Below are 19,401 nucleotides of genomic sequence, written 5' to 3'. Positions count from 1 at the left end.
TTAAAACAAAGAAAAAGTTTCCTACATTTCCTTGCAATTTAAGAAGTACATCTTGCTCTAAAAGAGAAGTCGATTAAAGAGGATAAAGAGAAGTTGGAAGCGTCCAATAATATTTAAGGTTTGTCTTAAAATGAAACAATTGTGTTTTTTTGTAGTTTCTAAGCACATCCATATATTTATTACATAAAAATATAACATTCAAAAAAACTTTATCAACAATATACCATAAATTATAAAAACACAGTGTTGCTTATCACCACTAAAACAAAATATACAAATATGAAATGAAGTATTGTGCTACTGGTAACGTTGGACCCAAAAATCAGTTTTTAGGTACTAAATATATTCCAAAACACATTTCACATCATTTAGCTATACTAGTGACAATAATACTATTTTACACAAAGTTACTTGTTAAGCTATTGTATTATCAGTTATTTGATTGTCAATATTCTTATAACAGCAGAATATATATGAGTCGGGTAATTCCTATAAAATTGTAGAAAACTTTATTAGAAAAAGACGTATAAATTCAAGAAGCTAAAGTTATAGAAAAATAGTTTGAATTCGTGCACTTATGCTGTTGAAAACCCATAAACCTTTGATTCACCTGCATTATTAAATAAGTTTTGATGAAATACCTGAAGGAAAGAAAAACCCAACCATTTTAAAAGAGTTTTTTCTTAACTGCAGTAAATCTCTCCATATAAGCATCATAGCCATCTATGTTAGCTAATTGCTTCATTTCAAACAAATTACCTTCCAAAGTTAGATTACATATTTTACTATCAGTCAGTAACCTAGGATGAATGGAAGTTAACTGCAGGCAATTTTCTTCCAATCTTAAAGTCTTAAGCCTGGGACATGTAGCTATTTCCGATGATAAACTTGAAATTTGGTTTTGATTTAAGTTTAATTCGATAACATTAAGTGATGATATTTCACTAGGAATTGACGCAATTTCATTTTGAGATAAGTCTAACAAATCTAAATGTTTTAACCCACAAAACATCAATGGAAATTCTTTCAGATGGTTATCACTTAAAAATACTTGTTTCAAATTAATTAAATTAGTAAAGGTGCGAGGTAAAGCTGATAAATTATTGTGACTCGCGTTGAATGTTTCCAGTTTTGTAAGTGCTCCTATACAATCTGGTATTTTAGCTAATTTGTTTTTACTTAAGTTAAGATGTCTCAGTTGCATAAATCGACTAATTTCATTTGGTAGAACAACAAATTTGTTGTCAGATATGTCCAGGCTCCTTAAGGAACTTTCGAGCTGTTTAAATCCTGGAGGAAATTCATTTAGTTTCCCTTGAGATACTTTTAAGACACCCGTTTTTTGTGCAGTTTCAATATGTTGTTTCAAACCCGAGTTACCCATCGTTCATTGATAAATGGTTCACTAAAATTAAGAAATATTAAACTCAATCACGAATAATTTGGTAATTAATCACCTACCACGGGTTTTTAAATATTTATTCCAACATTTTCAGATATACAAACACTGGTGACATTTGTATTACTGTTACAATGACATTTTAAGTCTAAAACACATTGATCGATATTATAATTATACATTTAGTTCGTTTAATTGAGGTATTATTTATAAAAATTATGCTACATTAATTGTATTAAATTGTTATTAAAGCCATAATTTTACTCTTTAAAATAATAAATTATGCATTTTATTAAAAAACAATGTTTGCAAATAGAGTGCTCAAATTAGGTACCATTTTTGTATACGTATATACCTGAATTTATTTTGATTAAATTTTATTTTACTTATACTTTAAGTATTTATTTAAAATGTTTTTGAGTAAATAAAATACCGGAAATAATTTAGAGCAAGATTTTTATAGTAAGGTGTTTGTCCTCGTTTTATATATAAGATAGAAAAGATACACAATATTATAAAATCTGTTGACATATAGACTATTTTAATTGTAGATTATATCCGTCTTTTTCACTCTTGTGACCTAAAAAGAGGTCAAACACCTTCTGTGTGTTGTAAAATACAACAACTAAATGTTTATGGTGGTGAAGGAGGTATAGCCAGGAATCTTGCTGTGTAAAAAATAACAAACGTTTTCTTGCAAATTAACAACGAGAATATTTCTTTTACTTTTTGACTGTGTTCGGAAAAGATTGATTGGTAAGTGATGATATATATTTAAAGCGAAATTCTAGAATTGCGTATTTGTCGTATATCCGTATGTTTTTGTTTACAGTTTTGCTATTACGACATGCTATGATATGAATATATTAGTTAATGGGTTACGTATATATTTTAGTCTTTAATAAAAATATGCTTCTTTATCCTTTATCAAGTAGATGTCTTTATCAACCTTGTATCAGGTATATGTATCAATGCTGTTTATGCGTCGTGCCTTCGCTCACATAATCTTAACTACAATATACCGTTTCGTTTACCCTTTTATTAATTGTTATGGTTATAATATCAAATGAAAATAATGGCAATTTGAAATAATAAGAAATATTTAAAAAAAAAAACGACATCTAGTTTAGTACCGGCAGAATTGTATACGCCTTCAAATCGACGGCCTTCATTTTCAATCGTAAACTATTTATAAATGTAAATACTACTTGCGCGTGCGTGATTGTTTTAACAACAAAAATCAGTGTTCAACTTGTAAACAACATATAACGTGTTTATTTTGAATCTATGGTTGAGAATTTTTCGGGTAATATTAGTAACAATCAGGTAAAAATGCATGATTATCAGTGAAAACGAATTTTTTCTTTATGGATTTTTTTAATTGCTTGGTTTTTAAAATATTTTTTTTATAATCGCTTTTCAAAATTACTTTTTACGATTTTGTCCTTAAATAACACGTGTTCTAAAAGATTTCTGTTATAAGTCCATTTTAGAATCTAAAGTATTATAAGAATTATATAGTATTAGGACTGTTTGAGAGCATTATGTCATTATCCAGTTTACAAATGTTTCGGTTTCTGTATTCTTGTGTCAAAGACTAAATATGTTTTATACACGTAGTTCTGTTAAATAGGTAAGAAGTAGGAAATTATGAAATTAATTTAATGTCTATCTCCATAATTTAATAAATGTATAACGCACCTAGCCAGACGATATTTTTATATTTTTCAAATTAAGTTATGGATATGCGACGATAGACGACTACTATTTTAATCAACACGTGATCGATATATTATTTATTTTTAGTGTTTTTAGTGTATACATTTTAGTGTCTGAAAATAGACTAAAATACAACGCAACTATGTAAGTGTTATGATGTTTTACGTATCCAAAACCTTAATTTTTCATTTTATTTATTTTATTTTTTTCTATATTAAAGTAAAATTATGTAGCAACTCTACCAGCATATTTATATAGATGACAATTTATATTTTTAGTTCTCTTCCGTTTTTATTTTGATTCTGTGCTGTTTGGAAGGCTATTATTTTCAGCCTTAAATTTATATTTAAAGTATGCCTATTATTTCATTTTTACTTAATAGATCCGCGTGAATATAAGTGATTATTAAATTGGCACAAAAATCAGAATTTTTATCAGATTCCATTCCTGTTTAGATTTGTTTGTTATTGGGTCAAGAATAGTATATATATATATATATTTTTTTTTTTTTTGTTTTAAAGTCGACTGAATTTATGTTATAGTCTTGATAAGCCGAACCAGGTAGAACTCATTGGGGCGAACGGGTTATTTCCATCGCGGAACTCAGACTAGTTCTGACTGAGTTTTTATTGTACCTGACGTCTAGTGCCGTACCAAAATTCCGATAGCCGACATGGCTAAGGATAGAGGTGATGCTGCCGCCGTGGATCTTGTGGAGGAGGATGTTGACATCGAGAAAGCTGTTGAAAAAGAAATGGCGGCTGCTGCCAAGAATAGCGCCAATATAGAAGTTGCGACCAGACGCAAGCCTAAGAAAGTGCACCGTCAGAATAGCAAAGAAAGTGGTGTTAATGTTGGAAGTTTTGTTCATAAACCTCGGTAAAGATCATTATTGTTTTAATTTTTATTAGATCCATCAGGCTAACGCGCACAAAACATTTATGTCGAAAATTATTTTAGATCTTGGAAGAACAGTCGTCGTTCTCGAAATGGATATGGACGAGGTTTACCAAAGAAAGGAGGAGCAGGCGGAAAGGGAGTTTGGGGTAAATTTGGTTCGGAGCTGCTGGAAGATTACGAGGACGTGAACGATCCCAATTTCGACGTTGAGAATTTTAAAAACATCGAGTTGAAAGTTGTAGTACCTGAGGTTTCACATGAAGATCTAAAAAGGCAGGCATGTATCGCAGAAAATCTAGTAAATCTCATAGAACTTTGGCTTATTATTGCACTGTATATGTTAGTGCTCAAGTGATTGACTTTTAACTTTTACAGTGCGAACCGTTTATACTGGAATTCTTTGAGAGTTATGATATACAAGAAGTGGCCCAATCAGTTGAAGAACTTGTCCCTGTGAGATTCAGAGATGTGTTTGTTCAGCAAGCTATCGAAATAGCTATGGATCATAAGCCATCGCATAGGGAATTGATCTCTGTGCTTATTTCCGATCTCTATGGATATGTGTTGACTGAATCAGATATTAGTAAAGCATTTGAAAATTTATTAGCCAACCTGAGTGACCTTATTCTGGATATACCAGACGCTCCAGTTGTCCTCGGTGAGTCCTTATTTCTTCTCAATATTTATCATACTACTATCCACAAGTATATATTATGAATGTCCACTCAGGACACACAGGCTTTAATAAGTAAGTAATGTTATCCAGTAGTTTACCACACACATATTTTTGGATGGTAGTGGTGTTCTTTATGGATAGATGCGCATGAAGTTACATATTTGCAGGCAATTTTATTGCTCGAGCTATAGCAGACGATTGCATTCCTCCACGTTTTATCGTCGCTACTAAAGAAAAAAGCGATGATACCATCTTTCAAGAGGCGCTAATCCGCGCGGATACACTGCTGTCCATGAAGCACGGTCTCGTGCGGCTGGATAACGTGTGGGGCGTTGGGGGACCACTAAGGCCCGTTCAAGCGCTCACAAGACAGATGTCGCTCCTCCTGAAGGAATTTGTTTCATCTGGAGACGTGGAGGAAGCTTCTCGTTGTCTGTCTGTACTTGAAGTAAGTGTCGAACTAATTGTGTTATATTCATTATATTTCTTGGCCTGCTATTCTTTGAATAATTCTTTCACTTTGCTTCTTTATATTATGTGATATATATGTAATGTGAGTGTAATATACAGACTAAACTATGATTATTACTTATAAATTATCGGTAGGTTTAAATATATTGTACATCGTTTAATACTCCCATCACTTCTTGCAATCTTCATAAGAGGTGTATTCCTAATTGATGGCTTCAATTATTGTTAGTAAAGATCTTCAGTTATGGCATTATTTGGCTCTACCATTTAGGTAAAAAAAATCTAACGCAGACATTATAGTCTGTAGAAAAATTACCAGATTCAAACTGTGGTCGATTTTAATATAATAACTTTAATTTATCACAAACTTTACCGTGCGTACAAGGGACATTAGGTCGGTGTGAAATTGTGTAAAAGAGGTCTCAAGAAGTTAACAGTATTATTCTGAAAAGCATTTTTTACTAATATCATAAACTTCGCAAGCTATCAGTGCTATTTTCGACTTATTTTGGATATTTACTTATTATATAATCCTAGCATAATTATATATTTAGTTTCTTGCATTTGTAAATTTTTTTTTAAGTAAGTTATGTTAGTCATGTGATCTGTTTGTATTTGAAGATAATATTTTGATAAAATACTCAGTTTTCAAAAAAAATCTAGTTTTGAAACCTCCAGTGCTGTACACATAAGATAAGATTGATTTTTTGTTTAGGTTCCTCATTTCCATCATGAGCTTGTATACGAAGCGATCGTGATGGCATTAGAGGCCAATAGCCAGTCAACCGAAAAAGCCATTTGCAATTTGCTCAAAGCGTTTGATACACGAGTTTTAATTACAAGGGATCAGTTAGAAATTGGATTTTTCCGAGTTTTCGACGACTTACCTGACATTTCGATGGATGTGCCTTTGGCATATGTTATATTGGATCGGTAAGTAAATTTTATCAGCGCATCACATAAAATTACATAGAAAAATGTATTGATATGTTCTTATATAACTCAGCAAGCCTTGTATGTCCCCTTCATTCACTCTTTTATAAGTTAAGGGGCCCTAGTCTAACGAGAACTTACTTCTTGTGCCCAATTGTATCGTTCCATGATTCAGGGCCTAGCCGAGAAGTACTTCAGTTCTTACGAAAATGATAGAAATGATCTCAATTGCTTTAAAAGACGAAAAATATTCAGAATTTTTACGAAATTACGAAAAAGCCTTTAGTAAAGCTGTCAATAAATATTAACTTTAATAAATCACTACTTTGAATATATTTCAATAGTTTTTTAACGAATTTTTTCTTCTTCGACCGTATGATGTATTTGTAACAGACCTCTCCACCAGAGATTTCTTTGGAGATAGAGTCGTGGGGTGGGTTTAAAGCATGATTTATTGTTTTTTGCTCAATACCTCTAATTCATTTGATTAATATCAATCTATGACACCTGCTATATGATTAATGGCCGGCTTGGGTATTTATGGCTTGAATGGTGCTTTTACTCATTAGCTTGGTCATTAGAATTTTTCTTACCGACTGGTAATTTCGAGGATCGCGCATTTGTCTAATCTCAATTATATGGCAATGTCTGTATTGAATATTTTTAACGTAAAACCGTTTAGCAAGCTTACCATACTGACCTTTTGGGATGTCGCATTTTCAAAGCGTAATAGCTTTTGACTGAATAAATGAAAAATAGTATTTTGTTTGGGTTTTCTGAGTAAATATTACTAGAACCATGTTACTTTTTAAAAATTTTTAGTCATCAATTAGGAAAAACAAAAAATTGTATTTTCCCAACTTTATATGTTTTGTGCTGTTGGATGAGTAATAGAAGAAAATTCTTTTAAATGAAATTCCTTTAAAGTAAATTTAATAACAAATAAATAAATTTATTTCGAAATAATTTCTTCGATTGTGTTCCTGCTGTGAATGAAGAAGTTTCCTTAATATAAGATAAGGTATTCCCTCTATTAATTATATTTTCTTCTACTAGAATACTTATTTCATTATAAACAATTTAATGTGTATCTTAATGAATATGCCTGCTGATGGTTTTGATGATTGGACATTAGATTATGGTGCTGATAAAGAAGATTTTTTTATTTTTTTAGTTCATTTTGATAATAGAGTAAATACTTTCTGTCAAAAGCAAGCAGGTTCTGTTTAATTTATGCATATGCAGGAGAACAAATCAAGAAAATATAGTTTGATATATTATACTGTGATAAGAATGTCGGCGGCGGAGTTCGATATAGATATTTTTTAAAGGACATCTTTATATAGGCGAACACAAAATGTCGATAACGAACCGCGCAATATTCGGATCTCTAAACAAAAGTTCGATGGATGTACCGAACTTTTTTCGCTCCAATCTTATTTTTCCGCCTAAAACATAAGTTCGATACTCTGAAAAATTTTATACCCTCACTTATAACTATCGATACTTCTTTGAAAAAAAATGCACGTCCAAAAAATATTGATATATCTGGCAAAAAAATATAGGCGAAAAATATAGAAATTATAGAAAGAATATAAAAATTTAAAAAAATCCATATATTACTAAAACAGTGGATTAAAAAATATCTAAATGATTTTCAAATAGTTGTGACATTTGCGTCTATTTGTTAATTTAATTGTTTATTTCTTATGTTTTAGGTTTATAGATCTGTGCCGCAACGAAGGATTCTTGACTGACAGCATTGTAAAGAGGTTCCCGTCAAGGGGTCGTAAGCGCTTCGTGTCGGAAGGTGATCATTTCGTTTCGAAGGACAAACAAAACAAAGCCCACGAGTATTAACGCATACGCCCGTTCTACTCACATTTATTTTTTGGTAATAAATTGAACAAATTATTTTCGTATTGGTGAATGTCAATTGAGTGAGAAAACCTATGTTTGTCGTTCGTGTTGTCGTATTGATGGTGTATTAAATGTAGGTGGTCTGTTTGCGATTACATCTGTTATATCTGGCGTTATTCACCGAGAGGGAATAATTTGAACAATTTGTACGAGAAGTTCCGTATGTATAACCTTCTTCATAGTTTCGCTGCTACTTTACCGTTTCATGCAGTTATACATTTTATTCATTTCTTTTGTATTAGAAGACATTAAGCACATGGCAAAATCTAGATATGTATGTTATATACTTTTTGTACATTTTTCTCTATATTATCAAAAATAAAGAGTTACTAGATATAGTTTTGTTTCTTTTCCATACAATAGATTATTAATCCATTTGATTTATAAGTTAACAAATATTTGAATATGTTTTTGGTGTTTATTAACACACAGAACCATATCAAATAAATTGTTCATAGTTGCAGCTACTTTGTGTTTCATTGGTTGCGCGTACATAATTTTTTTCATTTATCAAAAGAAAGAAAATTTTTTTTAAATTTTATTTTGTGAAATTGTTATTTGATGAAAAAAACTGCTGAGGATTTGTGGAAACATTTTATGTTGATCACTCAACCATTTCCAGATGATTGAAGGCCATTTGAATGGTGAATACTACTAACATTAACTTATCTAATTGAATATACTTCTTCCCAATTAACTTGATATAGAATCTGCTGCATGGTCTGAAACGTTCTCAAACCTAATCAACTAACAAACCTTAAGTCTATATTGTAGTCTTCTAGAGATGCCAAATGCATGTCCTAAAGTACATTTTCGAATTTAAAATCAAAATTATTATTGACAGAGACTTTAGTGCTTTTGTTCTTCATAAAGACTAATGTACTTTTGAATTCATATGAACCAACATTCCAACCATTTTCCCAGTTCATTCAATGTCATATTGAAGATCACATTTATGTCCAAGAAACTCGCAATCTCACGATAAGTTTTCATATAGTGATTTTACACCACCATTTTATTTTTCCAATTTAGTCAACACTGCAAAGCTTGAAATAAATATCTGGTCGCATATAATCCATTAATTATATGCATGTATGTGTCCTATATTTTTAAATTTTGGTTTCGTAATATTTAATAAGACGTAATTTTTAAAATGTAAATTTTAGATGTAATTTCATACATTTTGTTTGTTCCTGTTAGTCGACCGGCTACAATTTTATAAAGTTTTATATCATGTCAATATAACTTAATCCACAAATTTATAAATAGAAGTCTGAAAAATGGGAAACTTCAGACACTTTTGTTTTATTAATTATCCGCAGACAGTATCATAATATCTGTTACCATAATTGCTTCAGTTTGTTTTGAATTCTGTACACAAAATAAAACGAACTTGCACTGGTATTCGTTGATGTGTTTGAGAAATTATTAAAATTAAATTAATATTTTAATTTAATATATTACAAACTATATTAAAAAGAGTTATATTTGCAACATAAAATATAGGATCAAAAAAATCTCAGAATGTATTGTTAAAAAAGAAGTTAATTATTGTCCTCATGTTGTCTAGACAGCCAAAAATACATTATCAAAGTTCTATATATTTTCTATTATATTACAAAACAATGAGATAGCTTAGGCAATATATCATACATATTTAGAAAGCTAACCTAGAATTTTAGTTCTAAAAAGTTCTTAAATTCTTAACCATGAGTGCTTCTCAATTAGGAACAAGTAAAAAACGTACATGGAGTGAAGTAAATAGAAGTAGAAAAGAGGAAAAAAGGAAGTGGAGAGAGATAAATCTAGAGAAGAAACTAGAAAAGCAGAAACAGAAAGCGAAAACAAAGGAGAATCAGCTATTAGAGAATCAGGAACATTCAAAAAGTGTAAAACCGTTTTCAACGTTATCTATAGCTGTTCCCGGTTCTATATTGGAAAATGCTCAGTCCGCTGAATTAAGAGCATATCTTGCAGGACAAATTGCTAGAGCGGCTTGTATTTTTCAGGTTATTGTTTATATTTACTTGTGTGTGTGTTTTGTTCTAACATTTCACTTCTAGGCAGATGAAGTTATAGTTTTTGATGATTATGCTGAAGAAGTTGGTGTAAAGAAAGCCAAATTTGATGACGGTAAGGGTGAACAATTAGCTAGGCATAGTTGTGTTCAATTGGGTAGAATTTTACAATATTTGGAATGTCCTCAGTACCTACGAAAAAGTTTTTTCCCAATTCACAAAGATTTACAATACTGTGGTGTTTTAAATCCTTTAAATGCACCTCATCATCTTGGACCTAAAGATGGTTTTATTTATAGGTAGTTGAATATATTTTAATATTAATTGATTAAAACCATGGTTTTTTTAATTAGAGAAGGTGTTGTATTAAATACTCCTGTGAAAGCAGAAAAAGGTTCAGTGGTAAATGTAGGGCTTCTGAAATTAGTACGGGTAGATAAGGTTTTAGTGCCAGGTAAATATGATAGTTTGTAACTTAATTGTTATAAAAGTTGTTTTAAGTATAGGAATTCGTTGTACCGTCAAATTATTGCCACAAGATTCTAATAATAAAAAGTTGAAAGGAGTTGTTGTTTCTCCATTACTACCAAGAAGTGACACAGGAATTTACTGGGGGTATTCTGTGAGAATAGCAAATTCATTATCTAAAGTATTTTCACAGTGTCCTTACAAGGAAGGGTAAGATACAAAATATTTGTTTTCTGACATCCATGATAATCTCTATATTTTCAGTTATGATATTAGTATTGGTACATCTGATAAAGGAGCTTCAGTTGATAATTTTGAGTGTCCGAAATATAAACACTTATTGGTAATGTTCGGAGGGCTGCAAGGGTTGGAAGCAGCTTTGGAAAATGATAATGTTTTAGACGCTGATGATCCAAGTCTCTTGTTTGATTATTATTTAAACACATTACCTCAACAAGTGAGTTTGAGAGGAAGTTAGAATGTGATAAGGATTTAAAATTGTTGATTACAGGGTTCAAAAACTATTAGAACTGAAGAAGCTATACTTGTAAGTTTAGCTGCACTGAGACCAAAATTAAATCCAGAGTACAAATTGCCAATATTTGATGGTAGTAGTGAGGAATTCTCAGAAAATAGCAATAAACCGGATGTAGAGAACACTAGGAAAGAATCTATATCTGCAGAAGCTACTCAAGATAAAGCTGATGATATGAGTAGATTTGATTCTGATTGATATTTTAATAAAGATACATTTAAGTAATGTGAAAAGTTTTTATTTCTATTTTTACTATTGAAATAATTAGGGCAAATTACCTAAAAAAGGCTTCAACTCAAAATGGTTGAAAGACCTTTAAAATAAAAAGTCCAGAATCATCTATCCAATTAATATATTTCTCAAAGAAATATAAGGACATGTAAAATATATATTTAAACCCTAAAACAATATTAATATACTTCAAAATTGTATTATCGCTTGGCTTGTTGGAAATAAGAAAGTAGCAATATAAATTCTTTAAAAATGACTTGTACTCCTTTCACAATACTCTGTATTAAACATAAAGTACAAGTTTCACATTATACAAATACAATAAAAAGCATGGTACCAAACTGTGAAACACACATAGAACGTTGAAAAATATTTTTAATCATTTTTTAAAATTGTTCTTTGTTTCAATTTGTAGTGGAAGATTCATCCATGGAATTTTGTTCATTGGCTTGATTTTCAATTGTCTCTGATATGTGCAACTGAAATAAAAATAAAAAGTGTAAGTCTTAAAATAAAAATAAAAACATTTATATATATTTTACCCAATATTTAGCCCTAATAGTGTCATACTGGGTAGCTAAAGCATTGCAAAGCTCTTTTGCTCTTGCTGATGTATAAACATTGTTACCATCACCTCCTCCATTATTCGTTATTTTTTCTGAGCAAATATCCACAATTAAAGCTAGTAGGAATGGTGATCGATTACCTTGTTCATAGAATGTTTCACAAAAATCTGTAACTTTCTCGTTATGGCTTAATCCCCCCTTGTCATGAAGCAGGAGACTGTATAAGTGACATAATTAAGATCACAAATTTATAAATTATATATTTTTCTGTTACCCTCTTAAATAATTCCATGCACTTTCATTTTCCATTAATATTCTAATTTTACCTAGTGTATAGTCAATTTCACGGTTTAAAGTTTCTTGTGTAAAACCTGTAGTGTTATTCACAACAAAATATCTTTGGTTCCAAGCAGAATTATTTTTAACATCATCCTGTAATAGTTGATCCACATATTCAAGTTCTCCATCATATAAACTATGTAAATTAAAGGCAATAAAAATAGGAAATTAACAATGGGAAATAATGTTAGCATACTTGTACGTTTTAATGACCCACTGTCTGTGTTGCCATGCATGATAGTTTTTGGCATCTTCGCTTAATGATTTTTCAGTCAAATACTTTTCCTTTGAGGGATCTTGTAACCATTCAACTATAATACGTCTATGATGCCAAACTTGATAGTTCTTAGTTTGTTTTAAAATAACTTTCCCTATATATTCTAATTCCTCATTCAAATCCTTATTAAGTGCCTTTAAAATTTCCCTTCTATGGAATGTAATGATGTAATAAATTATATGAGTATTGTATCGGTAATCTACCTGAATTGCCAAACTGTATAATTAGCAGGATTTAAACTAGCGGCAGTTTTGGTTAGTTCTAATGTTCTTTCAGAATATTCTTTCTTTTGTACTACAGCTCTGAAATAGTCAAAACAATCTTCAACTGAAACAATTATGGGATATTAGTTAGGTTACACTTAATAATAATTGGACATCTGTACAAATTTTTATCCTAATTATTTTAATTGTATTAATAACACCACTTCAAACATACATTCTTCAGTATAATCAATAGCAGCAACTGGGTGTTCCCCATCATTCTGTTTTAAAGGAGTTATATCACTCCATTCTGGTCGATTTTTGTAAAGAACATGCTGTGTATCACATTCATCACTACTGTTATCACTCATATTACTTAATTAATTTATTATGTCTAATATAACAAAATAATGTATTATAAAAGTATAGATCGCAAGCCTAATAATAAATGTCAATATTTAAATTGACCACTTTGAATGACACATTTAAATTTTTTATGTTAGGCAACTTCTTGAACATATTATATAGAAAATCAGATCACAGATGGTGCTTAATTCGCCAACTTGTTTTGTTTGACTATATTGTAAGTTGCATATATTGGCAGTATTCATATAAATTAAAATTTTTGTTGACTTATTTGAAAATATACTTATATAGATTATGTATATTTTTTCAGGTTGAATAACAACTAATTTAATATAATTTGATAAACATTTATTCTAGTAACACCCATATAAAAATTTACAATTAGATATGTCTAATGACATTTAATCTTCAATATAAATTAATTAAATAAATAGAACTAACCCATAAATTCTAGTTAACAGTAGATTTATAAACGTTCTGTTTTATTATACATTGTTAAGTAGGTGTACAACATATTGTGTGTATTTATGATAGTCTACAAACATATTTTACTTAAGTATAAGTAATTTTGGTTTTGATATAGCTTTTTAGTTCAATAAATATGAAAAGTAGAAGTCAATAAAGGTATAACATCATATCTACGTTTAAACAAAATAAAAACGTTTCTTTAATTGTAACATTGATATTTCAATTCTATCTAAAATATGAATAGATGAATTCCATAGATTTTATATGGAACATTCTTAAATCATTTTAATGGTAGGACTAATGGTTTAAGGACATTCAGCATAAAGTTTTTTTTCCACAATGACATCTAATACAATAATAAATATTTTATCGCTGTAAAGCTTAGTACATTGTTTTTGGGGATTGGTTTATTCAAAATATTTAATTTTATATCACTATCTAAATTTTATTTAGAATTTAACAGTAAAAAAGAGTACAAAAGAAGGTATTAGAAAGGTACTGATTTTCCTATATTTTAAAGCCTGCTGTAATCAAATGATCCTATATATCAAATTTCTGTTTGTTGTGTGGTATGCTTTGAGAATGATTTGTGTTTTGACGGTGTATTGGCACTGATTTGTTGGTGTATTTGTGGTTAAATATAGAAAAACCATTGTACAAAAAGAAAATAACAATTACATAGAAAATTTAATTGGTGATAATTAGTAACATTTTAAACAAATCGACAAGACTCAAAAGAGAGGTGGTTAAATACAAACAAATGTCATTTAAACTTGATATTTTATATGTTCACAAGAAACATTATCACTTATTTAAAGTGTGTGGCTCTTGGGATCATCTCGTGGGAAATTTTATATAAATTGAGCTCAGATACAATATTTCAATTTGATTCTAGAGCGTTCCTGAGAGACACACCATTATTAATTGGTCAAAATGAATTATCTATGGGTTTTGAAGGGGCTTCTCTTACAGATATCTCCATCTAAACATTATATTTCTCCTATCGATATCTATCTCCGGTAATAATCACCTTAAAGCTGCTTGTGTGTTCAGGAGGAAGCGATGGATTTGTTGTTGGTAGCATCATGAAGCACGCGCTCTCGAAGCGAATTGATAGGATAGGTATAGGTGATCGACGGTTGTTTATTTATTTTGCTCTATAAGGTGATCATTAAGGGATGGTTGTTTTTTTTTAATGTAACAACTTCTTATTCGTCTTCTACTACGGTCGGGCGTTGATAACGGTTTGTCACATGGACGAGTCGAAGACAGCCATGGATGCGGAAATGTCTTTATCCGTTTTACAGCATTCTAGAAACTCGTCCAGTGTCACTACGCCGTCTTGATTTTTGTCCATTTTCTGAAACAAATAAAATAAAAAGGATTTATAACACATTTTTCATTGTAAATGTTAAAATAACATTGTGTGTTATATGGATTTAGATTTAAATAGCATATTGTAATAATTTAAATGTAAAATTAAAGATTTTTTAAAAATTATTACTTTTACTGGTTCGAAAATGTTCCCAGTGGGTAATAAGCACCTCATATGATTATGATATATACATGATATGTATATATCATAGATAATCGCCATATTACGCGATCTCTATTCCAAATGTTAATCTATATTTAGTTTATATATAGTCTATATAGTCTAAAAGTCTATATTGGTCCTATAACCAGATTTGATGGTATTAAAAGTTTTAGTTTACGCGCTTCATTATCACGTCATACAATTTGTTTTGGAATTATTGTATGATGGTTATATTAGACTTGCTGGCAGTACTCCATAATTGGATTCCGTATGACCGAATAAGTTTAACTATTGCTCCGTATAGTAAAACCTTGTTATTTAATGTTCACTTCGATTTGCGCACATAATAATATACATTTTTTATTACGAATCACTTATGATTCGGGACGGGACGGAATTAATACACCACTTATGGCCTTGGAACAAAAGAGAAACTTTATTTTGATCCCTGGTAATTTATACCCACTCGATACAAGTCCCAGCGCCCTCTACTAACTTTTCTTCCTCCTTTCTATACTGTCTCTTGTATCTAGACAAGTCATATATTTAACATTTTTATTAGATACGCTTAGTACAATCTTAATTTACAATTAATTTATTTCTACTTTTCCTATGTACTTGAATTAATTCATAAGCAAGACGAGTGTGAGAAAATACATTAATATGTATTCCTCAATTATAAAATTATAATAACTTATAGCTATAATTTACACAAAGGTATATACTTATATAAGTTCTGCTCTTAACACCCTACGCGCTGTCCAGCAATTGTATTGCTTCCAAGTGAGTATGATTTAGTAATTTTCTTTCGTGTTTCAAGACGAAATCTTGGATAACTTCGCAAATACATTTGATTTCCACGTCATCGTGCAGATCTTCGTTGGTTATGTAGAGATAGGCATTGGTAATCAATCAAAGAACCTTGTTTTGACAGCGTTGTATGACTAGTTAATTTGAATTTTTAGTTCAATTCCATATTTGCACCTCATAGGTCCAAATTTGCTTTATAATTGTATTATAGATCAACCTCTTTGATTTTAGATCAAGTTGAGAGTATCTTCCGACTAACCAGCATAGTTGTTTTATTTTGGTTCTAACGTGTTTTGCTTTTTGTTTAACGTGATGTTAATGACATAACATATGATAAGCAAATATATTTGATATTGTTTAAGTCAAAGTTGTTTTCGTTTAGCAATCATGTGTTTCTTCCAAGATATTTGGCACCCATGGCTAGGGGACAATTACTGATATTCGTTGGTGGACCTGTTCTTTTACGCAAAATATTACATGGATGGATTTTGTTTCATTTGCTTTAATATGGTATTTTTTCAGGCACAATTGTATGATTGATAAAATAGTATGTTTAGATGTTTTTTGATGCTGTTATTGGATATTCGTGAGATGTTATTTTAAAATGAGATTTTAGTAACTGAAAATTTGTATGAAGGAGGAGTTTATTTAATTTAACATGCCACTCTGTGTGCCATACTTTATCAAGAGGGCCTGATATAAGTCCAGGAATGCAGCCGAACAATATCTGTCTATGCACTTGTTCTATTGTCCCATCCATATTAAGAAACCCAAATTTTCTGGAATAATCTTTATTTTTTATATTATATTATTAATTTCTCAAAAACTTTTGATATTATAGGTGGTAAATTTATAGGCCGGTAGTAGGTGATATCTTCTGGCCTTTTTCCTGGTCTGAAAGTAGCAAACATTATTCTGATACTACAGGACTGATTACTTGTATCGAGAACTTTAGATACCGCTTGTTACTCACGGACCTTAGAGAACTAAGGCAAGAAGGAACACCAGAACAAGGAACAGACTCAAAATAATCAAACCATTTGATCTTGTGTAGTGAAGTGAGTTGCATTTAATAGAAAAACAGTAGTGTTAATACGCAAAAATTACTAGACACTAAGATAGGGCCGATGGATCCTCCTAGATACATACTTAGATTTTGTAGTGAGTCGACAACGATTAATAACACTGTAATAAATAAATAAATAAACTTTAAATTATAAAGTCTTTTAGTTTTTTAAATGTTGCCTGTCCTTTGTGTATAAGAAACCATTTTTACATATAAAACGATGACATATTAAAATGAAATGCTTCCTACTATGGAGATAAAATTAATGACATACCGTAACCATTAAATCAATTCAAGATACTCTTGTTTATATTCGATAAACCATAGAGATGCGATTAAAATAAAGCACACTTTTGGTTATAGATTTCGACGAATGTTCGAATTCAAAGGATTTTGCCTTGGGGCTTTTCTGTGACGACGATCTCTTTCTATCTAGTTTTATTACGTGCTACAAAATGTATATCGCTTCCATATACATATATTTATTCGAATCCATTGGTCTGGACTGCGATACATTGAATTCACTTCTTGTACTTATTTTTCAATAAAAGTTGGTAGGATATATATATCGGCGAATAAATGGATATAGGGTTTTGCGATAAAAATGGAAGGTTTTGCATATACCGTATAACTGTAACGTTTGAATTATATCTATTAGATTTATTTAGAATGTCATATTTGTGATAATTTAATGTGTTAGTTAATTTTAACTTTTAGCATTTAATATATTGTTATTATATAAGCATGTATTGAAATCTATAAGGTATTCAATTATAAGGATGTTTCGCGAAAAATAATGTAAGTACAATACAATAAATACAAAAAAAAGTTTTCCAGAACAAAATCCTGAGAAGTATTCTAGGTGTATTCAGATACTACAGGACTTATTACTTACAATGAGACCTTTAGATATCGATTTTCACTCACGGAATTAAGATAACCGCAAAAAAACATGAGGAGAGGCTCCATTCTCATGTCAATATCGAAGTGTCACAGCATCAATAAACCTACAAACCCACCTGGAGCAAATACAATTATGGTTGAAGACATGGCGCATTAAAGCCAATGAAACAAAATCGACGCATATAACGTTTACCCTGCGTAGAAGAACATGTCCACCAGTGAATATAAATCATCGTCAACTCCCCCAAGCAGAGCATGTTAAATATCTTGGTATGCACTTAGATCGACGCCTAACCTAGAAGAAGCACATACTCTCTAAACGGAAACAACTGGGACTAAAATTATATCAAATGTATTGGCTCATCGGGCGCAAATCCAAGTTATCATTAGATAACAAGGTATTGCTGTATGAGTCTATACTCAAGCCCATATGGGCATATGGAATCCAACTATGGGGTACCGCTAGCAAATCTAATATATTCATCATTCAACGGTTCCAAAATAAGGTGTTGCGTGCCATTGTTGATGCTCCGTACTATATTTCAAATAAAGTGATACAACGCGATATTCCTCTAGAACCTATAACGAGTGTAATTCAACGAACTTCGAAAGAGTGCCAGTGCATCCCAAGGTACTCGCTAATCAGCTAAATATGCGACGTGATAGTGAAGTGCATAGACTAAAACGTTTAAAACCACCTGATCTGATTACTGGACTTTAGAATAAGCTTAGAATAAGACTAATTAATTAAGATAATATTTTATACAGAAGATTGCTTAATGAAGTGATTTTCTACATGCCATGTATATATAATATAGACATAAGAAATACTTATTGCCAATAGGGCAGATTGTGGACTCACGAAGAGTAATAAAAAAAATATATCGAAGGGATACAATTCTTCGATAACACCAGAACAAGAAACAGATTCTAAATAATAAAACCATTTGATCTTGTGTACTGTAGACTAGTGAGTTGTATTTAATAGAAAAACGGCAGTGTTAATACGCAACAATTATTAGACACTAAGATAGGGCCGATGGGTCCTCCTAGATACATTCTTAGATTTAAGTTATTGTAGTGAGTCGACAACGACTAATAACACTGTAATAAATAAATAAATATACTAAACTTTAAAGTCTTGTAGTTTTTTTAAATGTTGCCTGTCCTTTGTGAATAAGAAACCCCTTTTACATATAAAACGATGACATATTAAAATGAAATGCTTCCTATTATGGGGATAAAATTAATGACATACCGTAACCATTATATCAATTCAAGAAACTGTATTTTATATTCGACTAGTGACCTGCCCCGGCTTCGCACGGGTGCAATGCTGATACTAAATTAAATACACTACAGAAAAAATATGAACGTTGTATATAAAAACATAGCGGCCCGCTCCGACTTTGCACGGGCATAAAATATATATGCCTATGTCACTCAATGAAAACATGATTAAAATCGATCCAGTATTTTTGGTTCATTTATTACTGCCCTTGGCCTGCACGCATTAAATTTGGAGTAAAAAAATTCCTCTTCCCCTATACTTACTATGGAGATTTCCTGCTATCTTTGGAATATCTAAATTCATAC

At 30.7% G+C, this 19,401-nt stretch overlaps 5 protein-coding genes across 7 annotated transcripts in view; 2 read left to right on the top strand and 3 right to left on the bottom strand.

The window, feature by feature from the left end:
- Nucleotides 1–111: 111 nt before the first annotated feature.
- On the bottom strand, nucleotides 112–1,565 carry LOC143195211 (leucine-rich repeat-containing protein 57). The gene is made up of 2 exons (XM_076402182.1): nucleotides 1,462–1,565; nucleotides 112–1,405 (listed from the first exon to the last, which is right to left on the bottom strand). The coding sequence occupies exon 2, from the start codon at nucleotides 1,382–1,384 to the stop codon at nucleotides 668–670; it is 717 nt and encodes a 238-aa protein (XP_076258297.1). The 5' UTR covers nucleotides 1,385–1,405; nucleotides 1,462–1,565; the 3' UTR covers nucleotides 112–667.
- A 356-nt stretch (nucleotides 1,566–1,921) lies between these two features.
- Pdcd4 (Programmed cell death 4) lies at nucleotides 1,922–8,354 on the top strand. Of its 2 annotated transcripts, none has more exons than XM_076402174.1 (7): nucleotides 1,922–2,155; nucleotides 3,661–3,997; nucleotides 4,079–4,295; nucleotides 4,394–4,676; nucleotides 4,862–5,142; nucleotides 5,881–6,098; nucleotides 7,817–8,354. In XM_076402174.1, exons 2-7 carry the CDS (start codon nucleotides 3,792–3,794, stop codon nucleotides 7,956–7,958), a joined length of 1,347 nt encoding a protein of 448 aa, XP_076258289.1. In that variant the 5' UTR covers nucleotides 1,922–2,155; nucleotides 3,661–3,791; the 3' UTR covers nucleotides 7,959–8,354. The 2 variants fall into 2 exon arrangements, with proteins under 2 accessions (XP_076258289.1, XP_076258291.1); XM_076402176.1 differs by lacking the exon at nucleotides 1,922–2,155 and adding an exon at nucleotides 2,600–2,725.
- Nucleotides 8,355–9,669: 1,315 nt separating this feature from the next.
- Nucleotides 9,670–11,264, top strand: LOC143195207 (28S rRNA (uridine-N(3))-methyltransferase). Its single transcript, XM_076402177.1, has 6 exons — nucleotides 9,670–10,027; nucleotides 10,082–10,335; nucleotides 10,390–10,490; nucleotides 10,543–10,714; nucleotides 10,769–10,961; nucleotides 11,016–11,264. The coding sequence occupies exons 1-6, from the start codon at nucleotides 9,728–9,730 to the stop codon at nucleotides 11,235–11,237; spliced, it is 1,242 nt and encodes a 413-aa protein (XP_076258292.1). The 5' UTR covers nucleotides 9,670–9,727; the 3' UTR covers nucleotides 11,238–11,264.
- Nucleotides 11,265–11,374: 110 nt separating this feature from the next.
- Nucleotides 11,375–13,128, bottom strand: Fnta (farnesyl transferase alpha). The gene is made up of 6 exons (XM_076404294.1): nucleotides 12,891–13,128; nucleotides 12,656–12,779; nucleotides 12,372–12,602; nucleotides 12,111–12,311; nucleotides 11,813–12,053; nucleotides 11,375–11,749 (listed from the first exon to the last, which is right to left on the bottom strand). The coding sequence occupies exons 1-6, from the start codon at nucleotides 13,024–13,026 to the stop codon at nucleotides 11,675–11,677; spliced, it is 1,008 nt and encodes a 335-aa protein (XP_076260409.1). The 5' UTR covers nucleotides 13,027–13,128; the 3' UTR covers nucleotides 11,375–11,674.
- A 227-nt stretch (nucleotides 13,129–13,355) lies between these two features.
- LOC143195208 (A-type potassium channel modulatory protein KCNIP1) overlaps nucleotides 13,356–19,401 on the bottom strand; it is a 438,330-nt gene continuing 432,284 nt past the window's right edge. For both annotated transcript variants that reach the window (XM_076402179.1, XM_076402178.1), the window contains one exon: nucleotides 13,356–14,849. In XM_076402179.1, the coding sequence (XP_076258294.1) occupies nucleotides 14,739–14,849 (111 nt within the window). In that variant the 3' untranslated portion in view covers nucleotides 13,356–14,738. The remainder of the gene's footprint in view (nucleotides 14,850–19,401) is intronic.

Source organism: Rhynchophorus ferrugineus, unplaced genomic scaffold (genome assembly GCF_030347505.1).
Source record: "Rhynchophorus ferrugineus isolate W39M unplaced genomic scaffold, kcgeb_rfMv2 rfM4, whole genome shotgun sequence".
Classification (NCBI taxonomy): domain Eukaryota; kingdom Metazoa; phylum Arthropoda; class Insecta; order Coleoptera; family Curculionidae; genus Rhynchophorus; species Rhynchophorus ferrugineus.
This window is presented reverse-complemented; position numbering and strand designations above follow the sequence as displayed.